This window comes from Charadrius vociferus, unplaced genomic scaffold (assembly GCF_000708025.1).
Source record: "Charadrius vociferus isolate BGI_N301 unplaced genomic scaffold, ASM70802v2 scaffold178, whole genome shotgun sequence".
Lineage (NCBI taxonomy): Eukaryota > Metazoa > Chordata > Aves > Charadriiformes > Charadriidae > Charadrius > Charadrius vociferus.
This window is the reverse complement of record NW_009649717.1, coordinates 2,818,026-2,837,845: the sequence shown is the minus strand read 5'-3', so window position 1 is coordinate 2,837,845 and position 19,820 is coordinate 2,818,026. Positions and strand designations below refer to the sequence as shown.

The following is a 19,820-nucleotide window of genomic DNA, read 5'->3' as shown; positions in this document are numbered from 1 at the left end:
CTTGTACTAATTATGCTTCTTATTGTGATTAATGTCAGTAAAATCCTAAATTTCTTAATTGCAATTCTTTTCAGAAAAGGAATGTTTGTCCACATGTGTTCAGAACATGCAGCAGTCCGATGACCTTTCTCCCCTAGAAATAGTTGAGATGTTTGCTGGACTTTCTTGTTTTCTCAAAGACTCCAGTGATGTATCCCAAACGTTGTTGGATGATTTTAGGATATGGCAAGGATACAACTTCCTCTGTGACCTCCTCCTCAGGTATGCAAAAGTGCTTGAAGGAATGCAGACAGATCACTGTGAGCTTTTTCTGAAAAGATTTCTGGATAAAGAATAGGTGAATAGGTTTGAACAAAAAAGTGGTTATAGTTTATTATGAAATTAGGATACTAGGACCAAAACTTGAAATTATGTGCTTCTCTCCATTTATGAAACTACATTATTTAACTTTTTATTCATTGGTATTGGTTTATTACTAAATCTTTCTTAGCACATACAGAAACCAGATGCTTAAAAACAACTGGTACTAAAGATTTAGAAAGAATTCAGAAAATAAAATCTTGACTGTAACTAGTGATGTTTGGGTTTGGTTGGGTTTTTTGTGTGTTTTGTTTTAACATACTATTGTAATGCAAAATAATATAATTAAATGCGGTGCGTGCTGCTTAGTATTGAAGAGACATTTTTGTACTTAATCTCTAATACCAGAGTGCTGGAGAGAACTCTCATGTTACTAGGGAATCAGTGTATATGTATTTTTTAATTTGTATGTTTTATTAAAGGTACTGCTAACCTGCTAATGCATCACAAAATATGGTAATGAAAATGCTTGCCCAAACAAAACTTGGATGCTTGATCCACCCATGATTTTATTTCTTTCTTGAAAGAAACTTCATTCTTTTCTTTCTCAGCACATTAGCGTCTGCTGCGTTATTTGTGTAAAATCTATGGTCAGTCTGTGTTGCTTTGTTGGGATATGAAGTTCTGAAGAAGCATGCTTAGCTGTTGAAATATATATGTGTTTTACAAATCTAAGACAGAAACTGGGAAATGATGTTTATGAGTGTACACCTTCTGAAGTATACTCAGGTCAAAGATGCTTAGAAACAAATGCTATAATGGCCGTTAATGAGAAGTGTTAATGTTGTTATCTCCCTCTTTCAAGCCATTTATTTTGGGTGCTAGGATGCTAGGTTTTGGCACCCAAGCATTTGAACTAAATTTTGTGCTACATAGTATGCTTTTGGGTTGTTTGTTTTAAACGGATACCAGACGTAGACATGGCATTTGTCATTCTCAATCACAGTTAAAATTATTCATAAATATCTTCCACGGCATAAAAGCTAAAACACATTTTAAGGAATTGTTACTGTTCTTGTAGTATAAATGGTGGTTTTGAGTATGTTATGTTTACTAAGGCATGCATTCAAAGCAATGTAATTCAAACTCAGGTGTTTTCCAGAAACTGTTTAGGTGCAATCTGAGGCGAACACGCTGTTGTTAGCAATTTCAATTTCAGGTACAAAAGCGATCCTCTGTAGGTCAAGTGTTTTAAACAAACTGTCTCCTGAGCTTGCTCATCCTTTAAATCAAAGAATGAGAGTTCCCTGACAGAGGTATAGGAAGACTAGAGGTTTGCATGTCTGATTGAAGAAGGAGAGCACCTGGGTTCTTCAGTTGACATCAGTAAAGGTTAAAAGTGTAGGAATGCGTTATCCTGACTTCTTCCTGGGGTGTCTCTAGAAAAATTGCTAAGCCTCTTGTGGATATGCCTGGGATAAGGTGAACAGTGCACACTGTGTGGTCTGTTTGTTAGCAATTTGTGTATTGTAGAGGAGGTGGAAGATGGTTCAAAACATGACTGCTGTTTTGATGGCCATATATCTTGCTGTTTCTTTATAAGTTTTAGTTTATTTCATTTTCAAATCAAAACATAATTTGTTTCAAAAAATTATCTTCTTGGACAAGCCTATGTATCGGTCAGTGTTGAACAACAGTAATGTGTTCTCCCTGGACATGTTTTGGTTCAGACCTACTGACAGAGACTTGTTCAGCCCTGGCACTACTGCAAAGCTGACTGTCACATAGGGGTATGAGATCTGGACAGTGGGTGTCAAGCTGCAAAGAAGAAAGCACATGTCCTTCAGCATTACCAGCTCCAAAGGAAGAAGGTGACTTAAGAAATTGCAGGAGGTCTGTGAGGACCAAAGAAGTGACTGTGTAATGTCACCTCGATAATGTGAAAGGGCAGGGCATGTGGAGGATTAGTAGAATGGCAACAGGTGAGCTAAGTGCTTCTGTAATGGCTGTTTGAAGGAGGTTCAGCTACATGCCTGACTGAGAAGAAGATGCAGAATGAGCTGCTTCTAAGGGCTCCCATGGTCACTTGTCAGCAAGAAGAAAAACAGAGCTCAATTGCATGAGTGAATAGGAGACTGTGGTGCCCAGCTTTCTCCTGAGATATATAGAGACCATAGAGTTAGTAAGTAATTAAATGTGGTTTAATTTCTGGTGAAGCAGAAGGAAAATTAGGATTGTTCTACGGTTCGGAGTCCGTTTTTAGGATTTGGTCTGATGGTGTGTTGCCAGTGGGAAACAATGGTTGGGATGGGATGTTAGCATTTCCATCCTCTTGTGTTTAAAGGTAAGGGCATGCAGTTCTTATGAAGATGCTTCATTGTGTGCTTCCAAGTGTTAGGCTTCTACCAAGATACCATTTCATTCACATAAAATATTAACTCTTAGTGGCAGATATACAATCTAGCAAGTTAATTATGGATTTATTTAATGACAGACTATCTAAGTATTTTCCTATCCAATAGCTTCATGTTTGTAAGAGGATTTTAAAAGTAATTTTCATGTCTGTGCTGCTTTTTATCAGAGTATTGAGTTCAAGGAAAGATTTATGAGGTGAATTTCTATGGCAAATAATGTATGCTCTCATAAATCCAATAATGTTTGACTGAATGGTATGAAATATGAGCAGAGAACATGTAAAATACTGCAGGAACAGGGCAGTAAAAGTGTGGTCTCTAAATTATTAGAGTAAAATGGAAGAGATATCTTGTTAAAGTGATTCGAGTTGAAATAAACTAGTGCTGCTAACTTGATCTGTTGTATTTTCTTTAGATTAGAACAGGCAAAAGAGGCTGAATCTAAGGATGCTTTGAAGGACTTAGTTAATTTGATAACTTCCTTAACAACATATGGTGTCAATGAATTAAAGCCAGCTGGTGTTACCACTGGAGTACCTTTCCTACTACCTGGATTTGCGGTCCCACAGCCTGCAGGCAAAGGTGAGTCTGCTTGCTTTCTCCCTCTCTCTGTTTTTTAAATGTAAACAACAAAATACAGATAAGCTGTGTACTACACAAACTATATGCAATTGAGTCTAGGTTCTTTTATGAAGATTGCACATGAAATACTTAGTTTTGTTGGTCTCAAAGGTTCTATTTTGGGGTTGGTACCCAAAGAAGAAAGCGTAGGGCTTTTGTCCTTGAGGACTAGAGGCGGAATCAAACATCTCTCACTGCACAGCAGACAGTTTCTATGTGGACATTTTAAGAGGTTATCATAATGGAGATATGCACTGCTTTGATTTATGGTGTTCTGAGATGCTCTTACTAAACTGATGTGAAACACTGATGTGCTGGTTTGATTAATTATATTTTTTTCCCTGCCAGATTTGCTTTTAGATAGTTTTTGTAGGCTTAGGCAAGTGTAACTTGTGAGCTGAAATCAGTTGTTTCATGTTAAGTGTTCACAGAGTGGTGAAATCTGTGGTGTGCTTCTAACTGCAGTCAATTATTATCTGGAGATAAGGTTGAGGAAGTCTGAGGGGAGAAAGGGTTTTATAAAAATAAACTAATTTTTCGTGTCCTGTATATAAACTTAAAATTCAGGTAGGTCTTGTACACAGCTAAGGAGTTTGGACTTTAATAGTGACCATGGAGCTAGTTAGTTACTTGGACTTTTTATGGCATTTAGTAGTACCAGGGATACAAGAAAAAAATTTGTGATAGGGTTATATTGATAGATTTATAGGCTAATGGATTTACTTTCACTGTTTCTCTTGTGTATCTAGGTTCCTTGAACAATGACTTCCTTTCTCTGGTATTGACAGAGTTCATTGTTCATGGGACTTGTTTTCCCTTTGCACTAAATAAAGAAAGAAGGTGATAGTCACACTCGGAGCTTAAGTTCTGCATGTTTTGATAATAATATACTCATTTTTGCTTAAGCTAATCAGCTTTTCTGATACAATAACATGGGAGAACCATGGCCCTTATTGCAATATCCAAAGGAATGATTTTATTTAATTTTCTAGTATTTGTCACGACACTTCTTAGTTCCTTTCACCTGCTTTTCGTTACGTTGGTAAGCTGTCTTTTTATGAAGACCATATTAGCTCATTTTTTTAATTACTTCTATTTAAATCTTCTTAGTTCTTGAACTCTAAAGAGCTGGTTAAGATTTGGTTTATTCGGGGGTCCTTGTAATGATCAAAGATAATTTATTAATCTGCTTGATTGCCTGGAACAACTGTTGATACTAAATTAGAATATAAATAGTTGGATCTGTCACTACCTATGTTCCTGTCACATTTAATAAGCTCTGAATCCCCTTTTCAACATTTTTCATTGTAAAGAAAGCATGCAAAAAATATCCTTTTAGAAACAAATGAGTGGGACTTGTAGCATTCATATTCTTCCAGTATCTGAAATTTTTCTGTGTTCGTTTTCAAGGAATTTTCCTGTTGCCCTCTGGAGAAATACTGTCAGGGAAGGTGGTGAAGCTAGAGACAAAGTGACTGAATTTACTTTTAAATTGGGCAACTTAGTATATAAACAATGAGGAGAGTAGCATTCCACAGAGCATATGTAATAAATCAGGATTCTTTGTCTCTGAAAGGGTTTTTAAATCAGGTTAAAGGTTTGCTTATAGCTTGTGTGAAAATAAGATTTTTATTGTTACGGCATCCTAAATGCTTTGTTTAGAGTGTGTTTAAGTTCTCACTCTTGATTGTTTGCGTTTTTAAATTATTTTTGCTGTTAGTTGTTTTCTGTATCATGGGATTTGTCTACTGTGACTCATACTGTTCCTACAGAAGTTAAAAAAGTTGGCTTTGAGGCATCTTTTTAGTCAAATAAGAATAGTATCTGCCCATAGAAAATTCTGGGGGTCACAGTGAGTGCTCATAAACGATGCATTCTTTGGCTAAATGAATGAGATTTTATTCAACTTGAAGGTACTTGTCAAAAGAAATTTGACCGAGCTTTTAAAGATGTGAGATCTTTGTGTGCTAATATTATAGCTACCTTATGCTTTACAAGGCCTTCCCTTTGTTTTAATTCCCTAATCGTTAACAGTACTGGACCCTGCCAAAGCTTTCTTATTCCCAGAGCTGATTCCCAAAGCCAGCTCTGTGCCACCTTCCGATACCAGTATGGTTGTTCACACGACAGTTAATCCAGACCTGAGCAAGAGCAGCTTCTCTATGGAAGGAAGGCAACTGCTGGCCTTCTGTTGCCCTGTGGAGTTTCTCTACACATAGCTCTCTTCTTCTCGCAGGCGACTGCCAAAGAGTGGAAGCAAGAGGATAATTTGGAGGCCATGCATGTTGTCTAGCTTTGAACCTGGCTGACGAGGATTTGTCATTGCTTATTGTTCTATTGAGTGAGGGGATACAATGGTTGTGATTCTAAACTTAGCCTGCCGAATACTTGTAGAAGACAGAGTTGCATTCTGCATTATGGAACATAGAACATGTTATTCTTGCTGTAGTGAGTTTTCTTATGGCCTGGGTAGATGACAGGTGGGCTTTGTTTTGTCTCTAGAACTGTATCCCGTTGCGTGTTTTAACAATAGGTCAGCTTAATTACCTGTTTTAAAGAAATGATCTTTCATTTAGCTGCTTATGTAAGCACTGACTTTCAAAGATGAAGATGCCATCTTAATAAACAATAGATTGTCGGATTTGCAACGTAAGTGATCGTACAGAGACTTTTTTGAAGAGTCAGTTTTAATAACAATGTTTATTACACATGACATATACTGTTATTTATTCACGCTTATTAAAATGCATGGATCATTATTAAAAAGTGCACTCATTGTTTATGACAATTAAGACCTTTCTCTTTCTGTTTTCCTCCCATCCCACTTTTTTTCCTGACTTAGGTCACAGTGTGAGGAATATTCAAGCATTTTCGGTCCTCCAGAATGCATTTTTGAGAGCAAAAACCAGCTATCTAGCACAAATCATCCTTGATGCCATCACAAATATTTATATGGCAGACAATGCCAACTACTTCATTTTGGAATCGCAGCACACATTGTCTCAGTTTGCAGAGAAAATTCCTAAGCTTCCAGAAGTGCAGACCAAATACTTTGAGATGCTGGAATTTGTTGTCTTCAGCTTGAATTACATACCCTGTAAAGAACTGATCAGTGTGAGCATCCTTTTAAAATCCAGCGCTTCATTTCAGTGTAGCATCATTGCCACGAAGACACTCCTTAAGTTCACCCGTCACGACTACATTTTTAAGGATGTGTTCAGGGAAGTGGGTCTTCTGGAGGTGATGGTAAATCTTCTTCATAAATATGCAGCCCTTCTGAAAGATCCCACTCAAGCACTGAATGATCAAGGTAGTGTGTGCTCTTCCATTTTACTAATACATGTGGTTTTGGTTGGGAATGGTGGAGGCTATCACTTAAGAGGAGGAGCAAGAGTCTGAACATGTACCTCAAGGGCTGAGTTCTGCCAGGGGCTGCTGTGCCATCTTAAAAGTTCATTGGAATTGCTTCTCTCTGAACGTCGTCGCAAGAAGCTCGAGGCAAGCTTTAATGAAAGATGCTGTATGAATGCAAAATACTAGGAGTTCTTATTTTCCTTTTAAAATGTTTGGTTTTGATGTATTGGTTTAATATTTGTTGCTTAACATGAAAGGAGCAAGTGAAGGGGCAATACATAGTATCTATACTCTTCCTTGCAAAAGCTACTTGTGCATTTCATTGTTTAGCCCCAGCTTTGAAAAAATGCTATAGAGCAAATATCTGAGCGCTTAATAGGAATACATATTCAAGTTTGCAGACTTCTTTATAAGTTGGGTTTACATTTTTATAAGAGCATTTTAAAAAAAAAAAAATTAAAAAATTAGTTATCTCCAGAACTGAACAGCTTAGAGATTAGCTACACAGCTGCTGAGCCTGCGAAGCAGGTGCTGCCAAGTGCCGTATGTGCATACATACACACGCACAGAGATTTTTATTTTTTTTTTTTACATTCTTTATTCAAATTGCAATTGAGTTAGTGTGCATTAGTGATACTTATTTTTTTAATCATAATTGTTGGATATTTCACTTGGGTTTATTGTCTGAAGCTTCATTAGTGAACAGTAGCAACTGATTAAAGTTAGAAAGCTTTGTTGCCACCAACTCCATTGGAAAACATATTCTCTAGTTCTTGTAAATAAATGGACCAAGTGCTACCTGGGTGCGCGTGCCCATGTATTGTGGCTTGCTTCTTATTAGAGTTATTTAAAAAAATGTTTTCTTCTGGAGTGTTACTCTGTGTTTAGGACGCTACTTGCAGGGTTGGTTCGTCTGTTACACCTGTGGAATCATCAGCACATTTACTCTAATTATGTGAATGTAATTTTGTGCTTTTGCATGGAATTCCTCTTTTCAAGTACTGAATACCGAAGAAGAACAGATCCTGTTAAGTCTTGAAGTGTGGTGTGGTTTTTGTGGCTTCAAGAAACAACAGTTGGGGATGTGTACACATAAAGCTGCAGTGTCAGCCACTGAACTCACAATGCTCAAAAGCTTCTGTTTAAATTCTTGTCTTTATAAATGAATTTTTGCAATGATTCATAGTTAAGATTTCTCAGGAATGTTATGTGTAGACTAAATCTTGATTTGCTTTGGAATATGGTTAGGCTGCGTGTTCTCTGGGAAAGCAAATAAATGTTGGTGGAAAGTATCAAGAAGCATCTTAGCAAAGAGTGAGTTTTACTTTGACTTTGGCTTCTGAAATTATGTTTTAGGGGATTCAAGAAATAGTTCATTTGAGGACCAAAAGCAACTGGCTTTATTGGTTATGGAGACCTTGACAGTACTACTACAAGGATCAAACACAAATGCAGGTAAGTAGAGACACCACTGTCAAAATATTTATAAAAAAGTAACTCAGAAAATCATACCTAAAGGTAGAAAGTCAAGACTACTTTGCTTTCAGTCAAGTAATCAAACACATGAAAATATACTTTTTCTCTTGCAGTGTTTTTCTGAAAGAGATAATAAGCAGCATAAACTAGAGTGCATAAAATAAAGGAGTACAAGATAGTGTTTATTTTTAACTTTAGTTTCTTTGCTATTGTTAACCTGAAGGTAACCACCACACCCAATCACTCTCCTACAATACTATAATAATTTATAGTAGGGCTTGTAACACAGGTTGTATATAAAAAAATTTAAGCATATAAATAGACAGGTAATTTGCTGTTGACAGTGTCACCTCTACTTAAATGTGATTAATAATGCTTGCATCTTTAGTGAAAAATGACTTGTAGCTTTTAAAGGCATATTCCCAGTCAGTATTTATAAATAGGGTTCTGTTATGAGTGTCCTTTTCTAAATCAGGCAGGTTAATATTATGCTTCATTAGCCAAGACTTAATGACATCGAAATAGTCAGTATGTGTGTCTCGCATTAGTAAAAGCTGTCTCTGAGAGCTCAAAATAACAGATTGAGAAAGGATGGTAACTGTTTTTAAACCCTTATTATCCGTTCTATGAGACCAAGAAGAAAAGGAGCAGGCAGGGGGGAACAGGCACCACCCTGTGGAACCAGGAAGTTTCTGGTCTTAGAGGCCATGAAACATCCTTATTTCAGCAGTTTGGATTTTTTTTTTCCTTTTTCTCAATTCTGACTGGTGTTTTCTCACTTGTGATTTTGGTTTTGTTTTCACTGAAGTAGGAGAAACTACAGTCTGTGACAAATGCTTAAGAATGAAATCCTGAAAGTTGTCCAGCTTGGTTGACAGCTCACTGTTTAAACATTAGTTCTTGCTCTAATGACGTAAAACTTGTAACTTGTTTATTTTCTGCTTTTGCCTGGGCAAATTTTTTTTTATTTACATTTGCATCCAGTGTTGGAGTAACCTCCAGTGTTGTCTATGCCATTTCCCTGTTGTGCTTGTTTTCAAGTTCTGTTGCATCTCAGCTTGTGGTTTCAAACCACTTTTGAAGATGGCTTTTGAATTCTGCCCACTGAGGATTTAAAGCATCTACCAGCTTGGCTTTGTCCACGTACTTGATAATAAAGTTCTTCATTCCCTGAAGAAAGGCATGATTCATGGCACTCAAGATTAAACTCCAGTTGTATGCCCTTAGTCACAATAGAAGGGCATTGCAGCAAAGCAGAGGTTACTGCAACCTGACATTTCAATGAGTTACACATTCAGTCTTGTCATGATTACATTTAGACCATTTGGTCGGGTTGCTTTTGCGAAGGCTGTGGATGATACGGCTCGAACCTTTGCTGAACTGGAGATGTCTCCTTTGCCACTACCCTTTTGTCCACCAAGCTACCTCTCCTGTCAGTGGAAAGGAAAAAAAACATGATCTTTGATTTACTAGATGATGGTTCAATGATGAACTGAAAAGTAATTGAATTAGGCTGAAATAAGAAGGTTTTAGGGAGGAATTGATATCGATTACAGGTAAATTGCATGAATCAGTTATGTACTTGTACATTTATCACTTGGCTTTGGTGTTGCCATGTAAGAAAATAAGAACTAGAAACAAGTCAGAAAGGAGTGGCACAAAGGGTATATGTGGAGCTTCCATAGGAGAAATTGGGGAAAAAAAACCCAAACCCAAACCAAAACATCAGGATTGTTTGATTTCTAAGGATGAATGACAGGGGGTGGTGTAAGTATGTGACTATAACATCTCTGAAGAACTGAAACTGCCTCGTATTTTAGAAGTGACAGGTCTTGGTTCACAGGACTAGACTGTATGTACCTCTGTGGCGTCAGGATCTGTACCTGAGCCTTGCTCCTGTGAGGTATGGATTATGATCTGACCATGGTAGTGTCCACCTGCCTTGTGACAAATCTTTGGCTGCTGTTAAATGGCGTTCCTGACCTCACCTAGGAAGCTTGAAGCAACCATCAGTACCTCATTGCTGCTTCTCGGTACTGAGTTAATCTCTGAGTATCCACCAGAGAAACAACAGAGGGTAGTGTAAAATGCATCAGGACTGTGGGATCTCCTCCACTGAGGAGATGTGCTTTGCATGTAAAGGGATGCAACCAGTGTAACTGTCTCGGGGGCTGAGGCCTCTCCTTTTGCCTTGTCCATATCTCATCCAAAGAATGTCAGAGAAAGCAGGAGGCAGAAAATTGGAAATGGATAGTGGGACTAAGGTTTGTTATGTACATTAGAGGGAATAAACATTGTCCTGACTAGCTGGTTACTCCTGAACTTGGTCATTTAAGCTGCTCTTTTAGTTTATAGTCACAAGGAAAATGATGCCTTTTGATGTGGTAGTGCAGCAGCATTGATCCATTTCCCTACTCTGTTTTCATCTTCAGTAATTAATAGGACAGTAATCTAGGTGCTGACACTGTACTAAACACACATTATATGTACCATATATATTCCAGTTCAGTTTTTATGGTGGTTTTCAGGATCAATTTTCACTTAATTTTCAGTGAATATTGCACTCATGTTCTTCTGAGTATCCAATAAGCTTGAGAACCATTATTTGACTCAAGCTTTATCTCTGCAGAGATAGGTCTTGCCACAAGAAAACTTCTGGAGAATGTTACAAATCTTGTGGGTAGACCGAATCATTTCTCAACCAGTGCTCCTAGTTTGCTCGTCTTGTCCAGAAGCAGCCTAGTTATATTTTTGGCAATGAACTAAATGTAATATAAACACTGTTCTTAACCAAAGTAGCATATAGTCTTCACTAAAGATGGAGGTTTTGCTGTATTTTTTTTTCTTTGTTTCGTTTTGTGATTCTTTGAGCTCTAGCATGAAAAGAATAGCTACTATTGGATTAACAGAATTACTGAGGAAATTCTTAGGACTGACCTGCATCCTTGTACTCAACACCTTTGGTGAAACATATTGTTGGAAAAATATCATTCAAGTTCTATTTTTATTTGTGATAGGAGAGGAAAAATACTAAGTCATTAAACATTCATAGTGCTAAATCTCTGCCATTCAATCTGCAGAAATGAAAATAAACACCTTTCATGTTTTGTTGTTGTCATTATTTGTTACTGATTGTATTTTTCATACTTCTTTTTTTCTTTTCCCCTTTCTGAGTAGGTATTTTCAGGGAGTTTGGTGGTGCGAGGTGTGTGCACAACATAGTAAAGTATCCCCAGTGCCGACAACATGCCCTGATGATCATCCAGCAGTTGGTGTTATCACCTAGTGGAGAAGATGATATGGGCACTTTGTTGGGACTTATGCACTCAGCTCCACCTACGGAACTGCAGCTGAAAACGGACATCTTAAGGGTAAATGAAGTACTGCTCAGGACTCTTGCTCCTTAGCCACTGTTTTCAAAAAGAAAACACTGAGAAGGGAATTGGATGAGATGGATGGTATTTGGCTACTGAATGTAGATTGTTTGTGGAGTTGAAATGTGTGCATTTGATGCATGGTTTTTACTTTCTTCCATCTGTCCATAGCAGGTTTCAGAATCAGAGGTGAAGGCTAGTGAGTATGTGTTTTTAACATCATCACTTGTAATCAGCCTCAGTAGATAGGAAGTGAGGTTTCTACAGTTATGATAATCTTCCCTGATGGAGTATTATTCAGTTAAAAATAATGAGAAAAAAAGCAAGCATGTAACACGTAAGTTTATTTTCCATGCTGGCTTGCGTTTTCCTGCGGCAGACTTACTTTATTTTACCAATTTGTTAGTTATAAATGCTGAATTAGTTAATATAAATGTAAATTGTAGTGACCACAGTAAAAGATAAAGCTGAAGAGCTTGCTTGCTTAAGCAAAATAGTGGAATGGCATGAAAGAAAGGCTGTGAGTGGAGGCGGAAGAGAGAAGACTCTCATCTGTTTTCTATCGTATTAGGTTTTTTGGCTGCTAATCCAGACCCATAATTTCTTCTCAGAATAGCTAATGTTATTTTTGTAAATTGACATAACAATGTTATTTTAGGGTAGAAAAGCTGAGGCAAGTAGTAAGTAATAAGTAAATGAGTCTTACCAGAGAGAACTCTTAAGACATCTAGGCTCATCTCTATTAAAAGAAGCTGTAATATTTCTCTGGCAGATGAGCAGCTTCATATTATTCCAAAAAACAGAAAGGAAATCTGGTAATAAAATGATTCATTTGACGTGTTTTGTCTATCAGTGTCTTCAGTCATTCTTGAGCATGTCTCATTCACGATACTTAAGGGGAGAGAAAGGATATTGCAGATCCCCGACAGATTTAACATCCAAAGTCAGGGTTTCTGTCCTTCGTCTGACCTGTTGTATCTGTCTTCCATCAGTGCTGTTTTCAGAAGTTTTGGTTATGGAACTGACAGCCCAGAATGATGCAGTGATGTGTCTCTTGCTGTTTATCCAGGTTTGGCAGGAAATGAGATACTGCCTTCAAAGGAATAACAGTCTAACTATTTCACTACCCATCCTCTGGGGTGGGGGGGAAAAAAAAAAAGGCATGATTCTAAAGAAGTAAACTCTTGGTTGTGAAAGATTCTCCCCACCCCCTAGCCTATTTTTCTATATCAACACCAATTTTTGTGTTGTTTTGCAGTGCTTTGTGTGGGGAGACTTTCTTCTATATTCCATATTCATATGTGGGTCAAACTTCCCACATCCCCTGATTCACTACCTAGTTTCATGTAGTTTCTGCTGGATATACTGTGGCTTTGTATTAGTTCAGCAAGTAAAGTTTTATCCATTTTTGTTTCTCTCTCTCCCAGGCTTATTTTTGAACAGCAACTCTTAAAATCAAGTTTCACTCAATTCAGAGATTCATGGGTTTCATTATAGAGGAAAGCTAAAACTAAGTGTGTTTTTTGAGATAATTCTTTGCTACCATTGTTACCTTTGAGTGCTGTTGTGGCTTCATAGCTGCCAGATGCTTATGCATTGTAGTTTTCTGGGAGACCTTTGCTGGGATGCTCCAAGGTTTAGATTACTCATTGCTACAGGCCCACTCTTGTTTGAATTTGTTTGTGAATTATGATGGCAGAGTAGATTCCTTTCCAAAGCTATATTCTCTGCCTTATCACTAGGGGAATTACCTGGAGATTTTGCGTTCCATTCTAGGCTTGGTCAAGTCTTTTCTGTTGGCAGGTTTATTTATCTCCTTAATTTCTTATTTCTAAGTTAGGGGCAATGCTTTACTTTTTTCCCCCCACTCTTTCTCTTTTTATTTTGTAAGCTCTTAAGGATGGGGACTCTTGCAGTACAAAGTTGATCTTTAGAGACTTCAAGCATTACCAAATTCTGACAAATCACGTGAGGATTTTGCTAGCATACCAAACAAAAATGTTCCTACCTTTTTTCAAGCTGTTTGTAATGCTGCTGTGTTTTTTTTCTTCTTTGTCTTGATTGTTTCTTTTGTCCATAGGCCCTCCTCTCAGTGCTGAGAGAAAGTCACCGCACAAGAACTGTTTTTAGAAAAGTTGGTGGATTTGTGTATGTCACATCTTTACTCGTTGCTATGGAAAGATCTTTGTGCTCGCCACCGAAGAATGGCTGGGAGAAAGTAAACCAGAATCAAGTGTTTGAACTGCTTCACACTGTGTTCTGCACATTGACTGCAGCAATGCGCTACGAGCCAGCCAACTCTCATTTCTTCAAAACAGAGATCCAGTATGAAAAACTGGCAGATGCTGTTCGATTACTTGGCTGCTTCTCAGACTTGAGAAAAATAAGCCCCTTGAATGTCTTCCCTTCAAATACACAACTATTTCAAAGACTTTTGGAGGATGACCTAATATCCCTGGATTCTGTGTCACCTACACTAAGACACTGCAGCAAACTTTTTATTTACCTCTACAAGGTAGCAACAGATTCTTTTGACAGGTATGAACTCTGCTTTTTGTTTTTCTTTTTCTTTTTCTTTTTATCATCCTGCCCTACCTGCCCCCTCAATCCTGGTGTTCCCCAAAATAGTTTTCTTCAAATATGTTCATTGCAAGCTTTTGTATTTCCATTTTAATCTATTTCTTTGTTCCTTCACTCCAGTGAGAGGAATATAAGGTGGCAACATCTGACCAAATATTGACTTAGATTGCTGGTGTTCTCCAGGGTATGCAGCATTCTCTCTGATGTTGAATGTTTTTGTCATCGCAGCAATTAAGATAGAGATGTCAGTTTATGGTTATATTGATGTATTGAAGCAACCTGTTGATTGGCAGCAACCTGGCAGACTGTCTGGTTGCTTTATCATACAGAACTACTAAATTTTTATGCTTTTATAAAGTCAAATGAAAACTTGATTGTTGAGTGTTACACCTTAACTTCATGTTTCCTCTGTCTTCAAAGTAATTAGATAATAATATGATGAATTTAGAATCATAGATCATTTAGGTTGGAAAAGACCTTTAAGATCATGGAGTCCAACCGTAAACCTAACCCTGTCAAGTCCACCACTAAATCGTATGCCATGTCTACCTGTCTTTTGAGTACCTCCAGAGATGGTGACTCAACCACTTCCCTGGGCAGCATTTTCCAATGCTTGACAACCCTTTCAGGGATGAAATTTTTCCTGATGTCCAGTCTAAACCTCCCCTGCTGCAACTTCAGGCCATTTCCTCTTGTCCTATTGCTTGTTACTCGGGAGAAGAGACCAGCACCAACCTTGCTGCAGCCTCCTTTCAGGTAGTTGTAGACAGCAATAAGGTCTCCCCTCAGCCTCCTTGTCTCCTTACTAAACACATCTAGAGTAGACATCTTGTTTTAGATGGATTGGCATGTTCTTTAAAGTTCTAGGTACTCTGTAAATTACTGTGTTTTAAATTTAACTGGGAGATGCTCCCAGAGTTAAACTAGAATTTAAATTTGAGATTTGAAATGAACAGTGATGTGTGTCTTAAAGTTGATTCAAAATGACAACAAATCTTATGGAAGTATATGTTGAAGATTGATTTGTCTTAAAGTAATTCTCACTCATAGTTCAAGGTACAAAAACGTAAAATACAGACCTAAGCTTTGTATCTGGGACCTTGGAGCTTCTGCACCCCAGCTGTTTAATGCATGTGACCCTGTTTTAATAAGACAGGCCACCTAATCAGTCAAACACAGGGTCTGATTTTCCAAGTCTTGAAGGTGTAGCTGCGTATGTTGATATTAATAGAGCTGCCAATTGGTCAGGCTTTCTTAAACTAGGTGACTAGTGAAGTACAAACTTCATGTTTTTGTTAATAAACGTTTTGCCTTGGCAAAACCGCCGAATCTTAATGCTTTTCTCTTGTTTAAAAAAAAAAAAAACAAAAAAAACAACCCAACAAAAAAGACCCCAAAACCCAAGTACAGAAATCAATTTACTTGATCTCATTTTGAAGTATTATTAGAACATTCTGATGGGGGAGGAAAGTGTGTATTAAGAATGTGTTGCATGTACTGTAGAAGTTATAACATTGGCTAACAGTAGAATATGAGAAATCAATGGGGTAAGTAAATCCCATGGTGGTGTTGCATAAGCTAGCTCATTAAGTTCCTTTTTTTTTTTTTTTTTTGCTGTCATCTTCAGTGACTGCATACTCCCTTCTTTCTTCAGTTTTCTGATCATCATTCTTTGTAAAGTTTTACGTTGATTTTTATTTCTTACCTCTGTTGGCTATAGTTAATTTACTGAGGCTTTACTTTCTCCTCTCAATTTTTGCCGTGTAACATTGAAAGGTGTTCTATTTTGCTAGTGTGGTCACACTGGTAAACCTCTGGAGAGTAATGAACAAGCACTGCAGTCATGCCATAAAACAAGTACATGCTTAGCATGTCCGTGTGTTAACCTGATGCGTATCATTCCGTAGCGTCCTTTGTCATCCGTGTCGTTTCTGAAGAATGGATCCTAGTAACCATTTTATTGGTGCTTTTGTAAAACTAACAAGCTTATGGCCTCTGGTTTCTTCTCTAACCTCTCTGTCCTACCCCTGTCTGTTTTGTCTGTAGTCGTGCAGAACAGATCCCTCCTTGCCTGACAAATGAGACTTCTCTCCCCTCTCCCTGGGGTACGCCAGCTTTGTCCAGGAAAAGGTACCGACCCTTCAAAGAGAAGTTGATCTTGCTTCTGATTTCTCTCACTGTTGTGTTTCTTAGTCTTGTTTTATTTTCTCTCAAGTTGCTATTTTTTTGAGGTGTGCATTTTCATTTGTGTGTTTACTAAATAAGAGAAATGTAAAGGTATGTTTCATAGTGAATCCTAGGTAGCGATGATAACAGATGAGATTAAAGATGTCACCAGACTCCTGAAACACTTAAGTTCATGATTCAAAAACAAATAAGGTCTAGTATAAGAAATGATCTAAGGGAGGTATAAATGACGCTCCCGGGAGCAGTTCAAAGAAGTTCAGACTATGCTAGTAGATTAATTAACACAGCAGGAGGATTTCTTTTTTTCTTGACTAATTTTTCAAGAAAAGGTACTTCCAGTAGGAAGGTGGATGGCTTGTTAAGGTGCTCATTTGTTAGTAATTGCACAGAGTACAAAAATAAAGAATGAACCTGTCAGTACTTGACTACCAAATGATGTAGAGGCATGCTAAATTTAAAGGTTTGGAAAGAAAGTACAAATGGCATAATTCAGAAGTCCTAGCACCCACTCTCCCTCCCAAGCTACTATCTTCTTATGCATCTTAGTGTCTGGTGGACTATTTTTTCTTTTTTTTTTTTTAAAAATTAAGTTTACTAATTCAACAACAGTGTGACTTACAGGCCTGTGCAAATAATGAAAAGGAGATTTTTCCCAGAGACCCCAGGGAAGGAGGCAGCCATTTGTTATCTGAAGATGCAGGTTAGGCAGAGATTTGCTTTTGAAGACTAAAAAGACATTTGAAAGACTGTGGGTTTTCTGAGTTGCAGGTGCCATATGTGGAAAATACAGTCATTCTTGCTTAGTGTATGGCTTAAAATATGCGTTGAGTTTCATGTTTGGAATGTAAAATATTTTGCAAAGGGTAGCAACCAAAGCTGGTTCTGGAAACTGCTTTGAAAGGAAATGTTTGTACTCAAGCAGGTTAGTAAAGAGAAGCCTTTTTCTGTCTTGCTGAGTGACGTTACCGAAGTCATACCTGGGTATTCTGCAGGGACTGGCTTGGACAGGGCCACTTTCCCAATAATCCAGCACCTCTTAGACTGCTGTTTCCTTTTTTTTCTAACACTGAGGCATTTAGGAACAAACATAGCAGTTGCAGTTCACAGAGAAAAACCTTAGCTGCCAAACTCCTTTTCCTCTCATTAACTCTGAAGAAACTTGAAAGAAAGCAGTGTTTCCTGTGGAGGCTTTTTGCAGCTTTGGCCCCGATATTAACCTCTAGCGTTATGGATTGCCCTTTCCTTTACTGCATTTTGCTGTTCTCCCAGGTGTAACGGGCACAGCTGCTCAGGTTCATTGAATTACTCATTCACACAGGTATGCGAAGGCTTGCAGCAGAACGCATGCAATGCCTGCCAAACAGGAGCTGATTCCAGGGTGTAATGAATAAAAGAGTGCCAGATGGGTAGTTGACACAGCCTGGTGATTAAAATATCAATATATGTGAATAGATATGTTGGCTTTGTTTGTTTGTTTGTTTTTATTGTAGTACTGAAAATGCAAGCAGTTATTTGAAAACTGTGTGGTATAGGTGAGGTAAAGATTGGATAGTTTAAAAGGTCAGTATCCCTGTGGGGTACTTTAGGCAATTCGAGTAAGCACCAGTATAGTAAGGTACTTGCTGAGGTAAAGGAGTTCGTTTGACATGGATCTTCACAAGAAAAAAGGCCTCTAGGCGATAACGAGTTGTGCAAGACTCAAAGCAAAGTGGACATAAAGAATGATTATGCTGGCCGGGGTGACTTTTCAGATCTTTTCTGTTAAAGCATGTTTTCAAGTAAAAAAAAATAGGCTAGGCTTTTCAAAAAGTCTGTTTGAGCAGCTGTCTGCTTTCTCACGGTTGTTCAGCGTCATGTTTGTCATTCCTAGTGAATTCAGTGCCAGTAGCTGGGATCTTCCTACTTTCAGAAATAAGCAACTGGGGTTTGTAGTCCAATATTATTTGATTTTTCTTTTTTCTCTTTTTAAATGTCAGAACAGAAACAGTCAGATTCTGTCAAAGTTGACTCTTCTGAGAAAAGTGTTTGCTTTTCTCTTATTGTTTTCTGTCTCCTTTGCTTTGCTTCCCTGGGATCTCTGTTGTTGCTGTGGCCTGGTTTTCTGCCTTTTGACTTGTAAGACATGTGCCTGAGGGACAGCCTTGTGTTGTGTGGCTAAAAGAGCAAGCAGACACAGTGCACGCAAATAGTTCTTACAAACAAAAGCAGTACCATTCTGGTTTTGCACACAGTCTAGAATGGTTCTAGATACGTAGATATGCTAATATTTTGTCTCAGACATGTCTGCTGCTTCTCAAAGTTGTATTTCCATGAGGAGTGGTGTCCTCCAAGTGTTATCCTTTATGTAAACAAGGTAGGTAGGATTCCTCCAGCACGTGCATCGGGATGGCGCTATGTAGCTGTCCTCCCTGTTACCAGGAATGCATTGTTGTTCCACCCTTCTTGTATAATTTGAATCAAGAACTACAGCTTTTCTGGTTGTTTAATTGCTGTAAATTTTGGTAGAAAAAACTTAACTGGACAGGGCATTCTCATAATTTTATTTTTTTGGGGGGGACTGTTTTGGGCCTGATAGGGTGAAGTAGAGTGTAGCTTTGACTTTAAAATACTTTTTGCCATTGTTTTCACAAAGTTTGGAAGGTGACCCCTCTTGGGGAATTATATGCAGAGGGTTTATCTGTGATGAATCTTACTTATTTCTTTCCAGATGAAAATGGTGTTACAGTTCTCATCAAGGGTTGTATTTAATTATATAATTTAAGTTTGAATCATACTGAGCAATGGCTCGGGTTTTTATTAGGCTCTCCCTGTACTACTGTGTTATAACCTCACAGTTTACCTAACGAAGTGAATGTGGTAGTGCAGATCAGGATGCTTGGAAGTAAAATTTGTGCTTAAAAGTGGACAGAAGCTTGATCTGCAAGAATGTCTTGGGGAGTGGAATGTCGCTAGACTGAAGAGCATTCTTAAATACATATTAATATTTAGTTTTTAAACTGTATCCTATAAAAACTTGCATTGTGGTGTTCAACATGACATTGGAAAGAGGTAGCAGTTTTCTTCTTCGGATGAAGACCAGTGGTGTTAGGATGCATGAGAAACAATTGCCCGTGTTTCAATCTCTGCATTAAGACAGACAAGAGGGTTCAGGCAACACCTCTCTATGATGGTATTACCAGTTGTTCTGCTGTTCTTAATTCCATTTAATTTTAAAAGAGATGATGAATTCTTCCTCTACCTGCCAGATGTTTCAGTCAGTGAGTCTGCTAGAGAAGTTTAGGAAACTGATAGTTAGAGAGTTTGTATAGACACTAGAAAAATTGATTCAGGCAGATCTCTTTTCTTAGTGGTTGGTTACAATAGAATTGCCATACTATTTCATGTTTGCTATAACATTAGCTGAATGAGTATCAGTATTTTCATCTTTCTTCAAAAAATCTCTTTTAAAAATTGTTCTTGGATTATTCAGATGCCGAATTGTTGTTGAACTGCCATGAGCCTTTTGAATAGGAAC

General features: G+C 37.8%; 1 protein-coding gene across 1 annotated transcript in view; it reads left to right on the top strand.

The window, feature by feature from the left end:
• The window catches only part of WDFY3 (WD repeat and FYVE domain containing 3), a 117,052-nt gene that overhangs the window by 21,230 nt on the left and 76,002 nt on the right, over positions 1-19,820 (top strand). Inside the window, exons 6-12 of the mRNA XM_009890740.1 lie at positions 75-261; positions 3,130-3,296; positions 6,178-6,645; positions 8,046-8,144; positions 11,343-11,536; positions 13,620-14,077; positions 16,166-16,249. Coding sequence (XP_009889042.1) covers positions 75-261; positions 3,130-3,296; positions 6,178-6,645; positions 8,046-8,144; positions 11,343-11,536; positions 13,620-14,077; positions 16,166-16,249 — 1,657 coding nt within the window. The remainder of the gene's footprint in view (positions 1-74; positions 262-3,129; positions 3,297-6,177; positions 6,646-8,045; positions 8,145-11,342; positions 11,537-13,619; positions 14,078-16,165; positions 16,250-19,820) is intronic.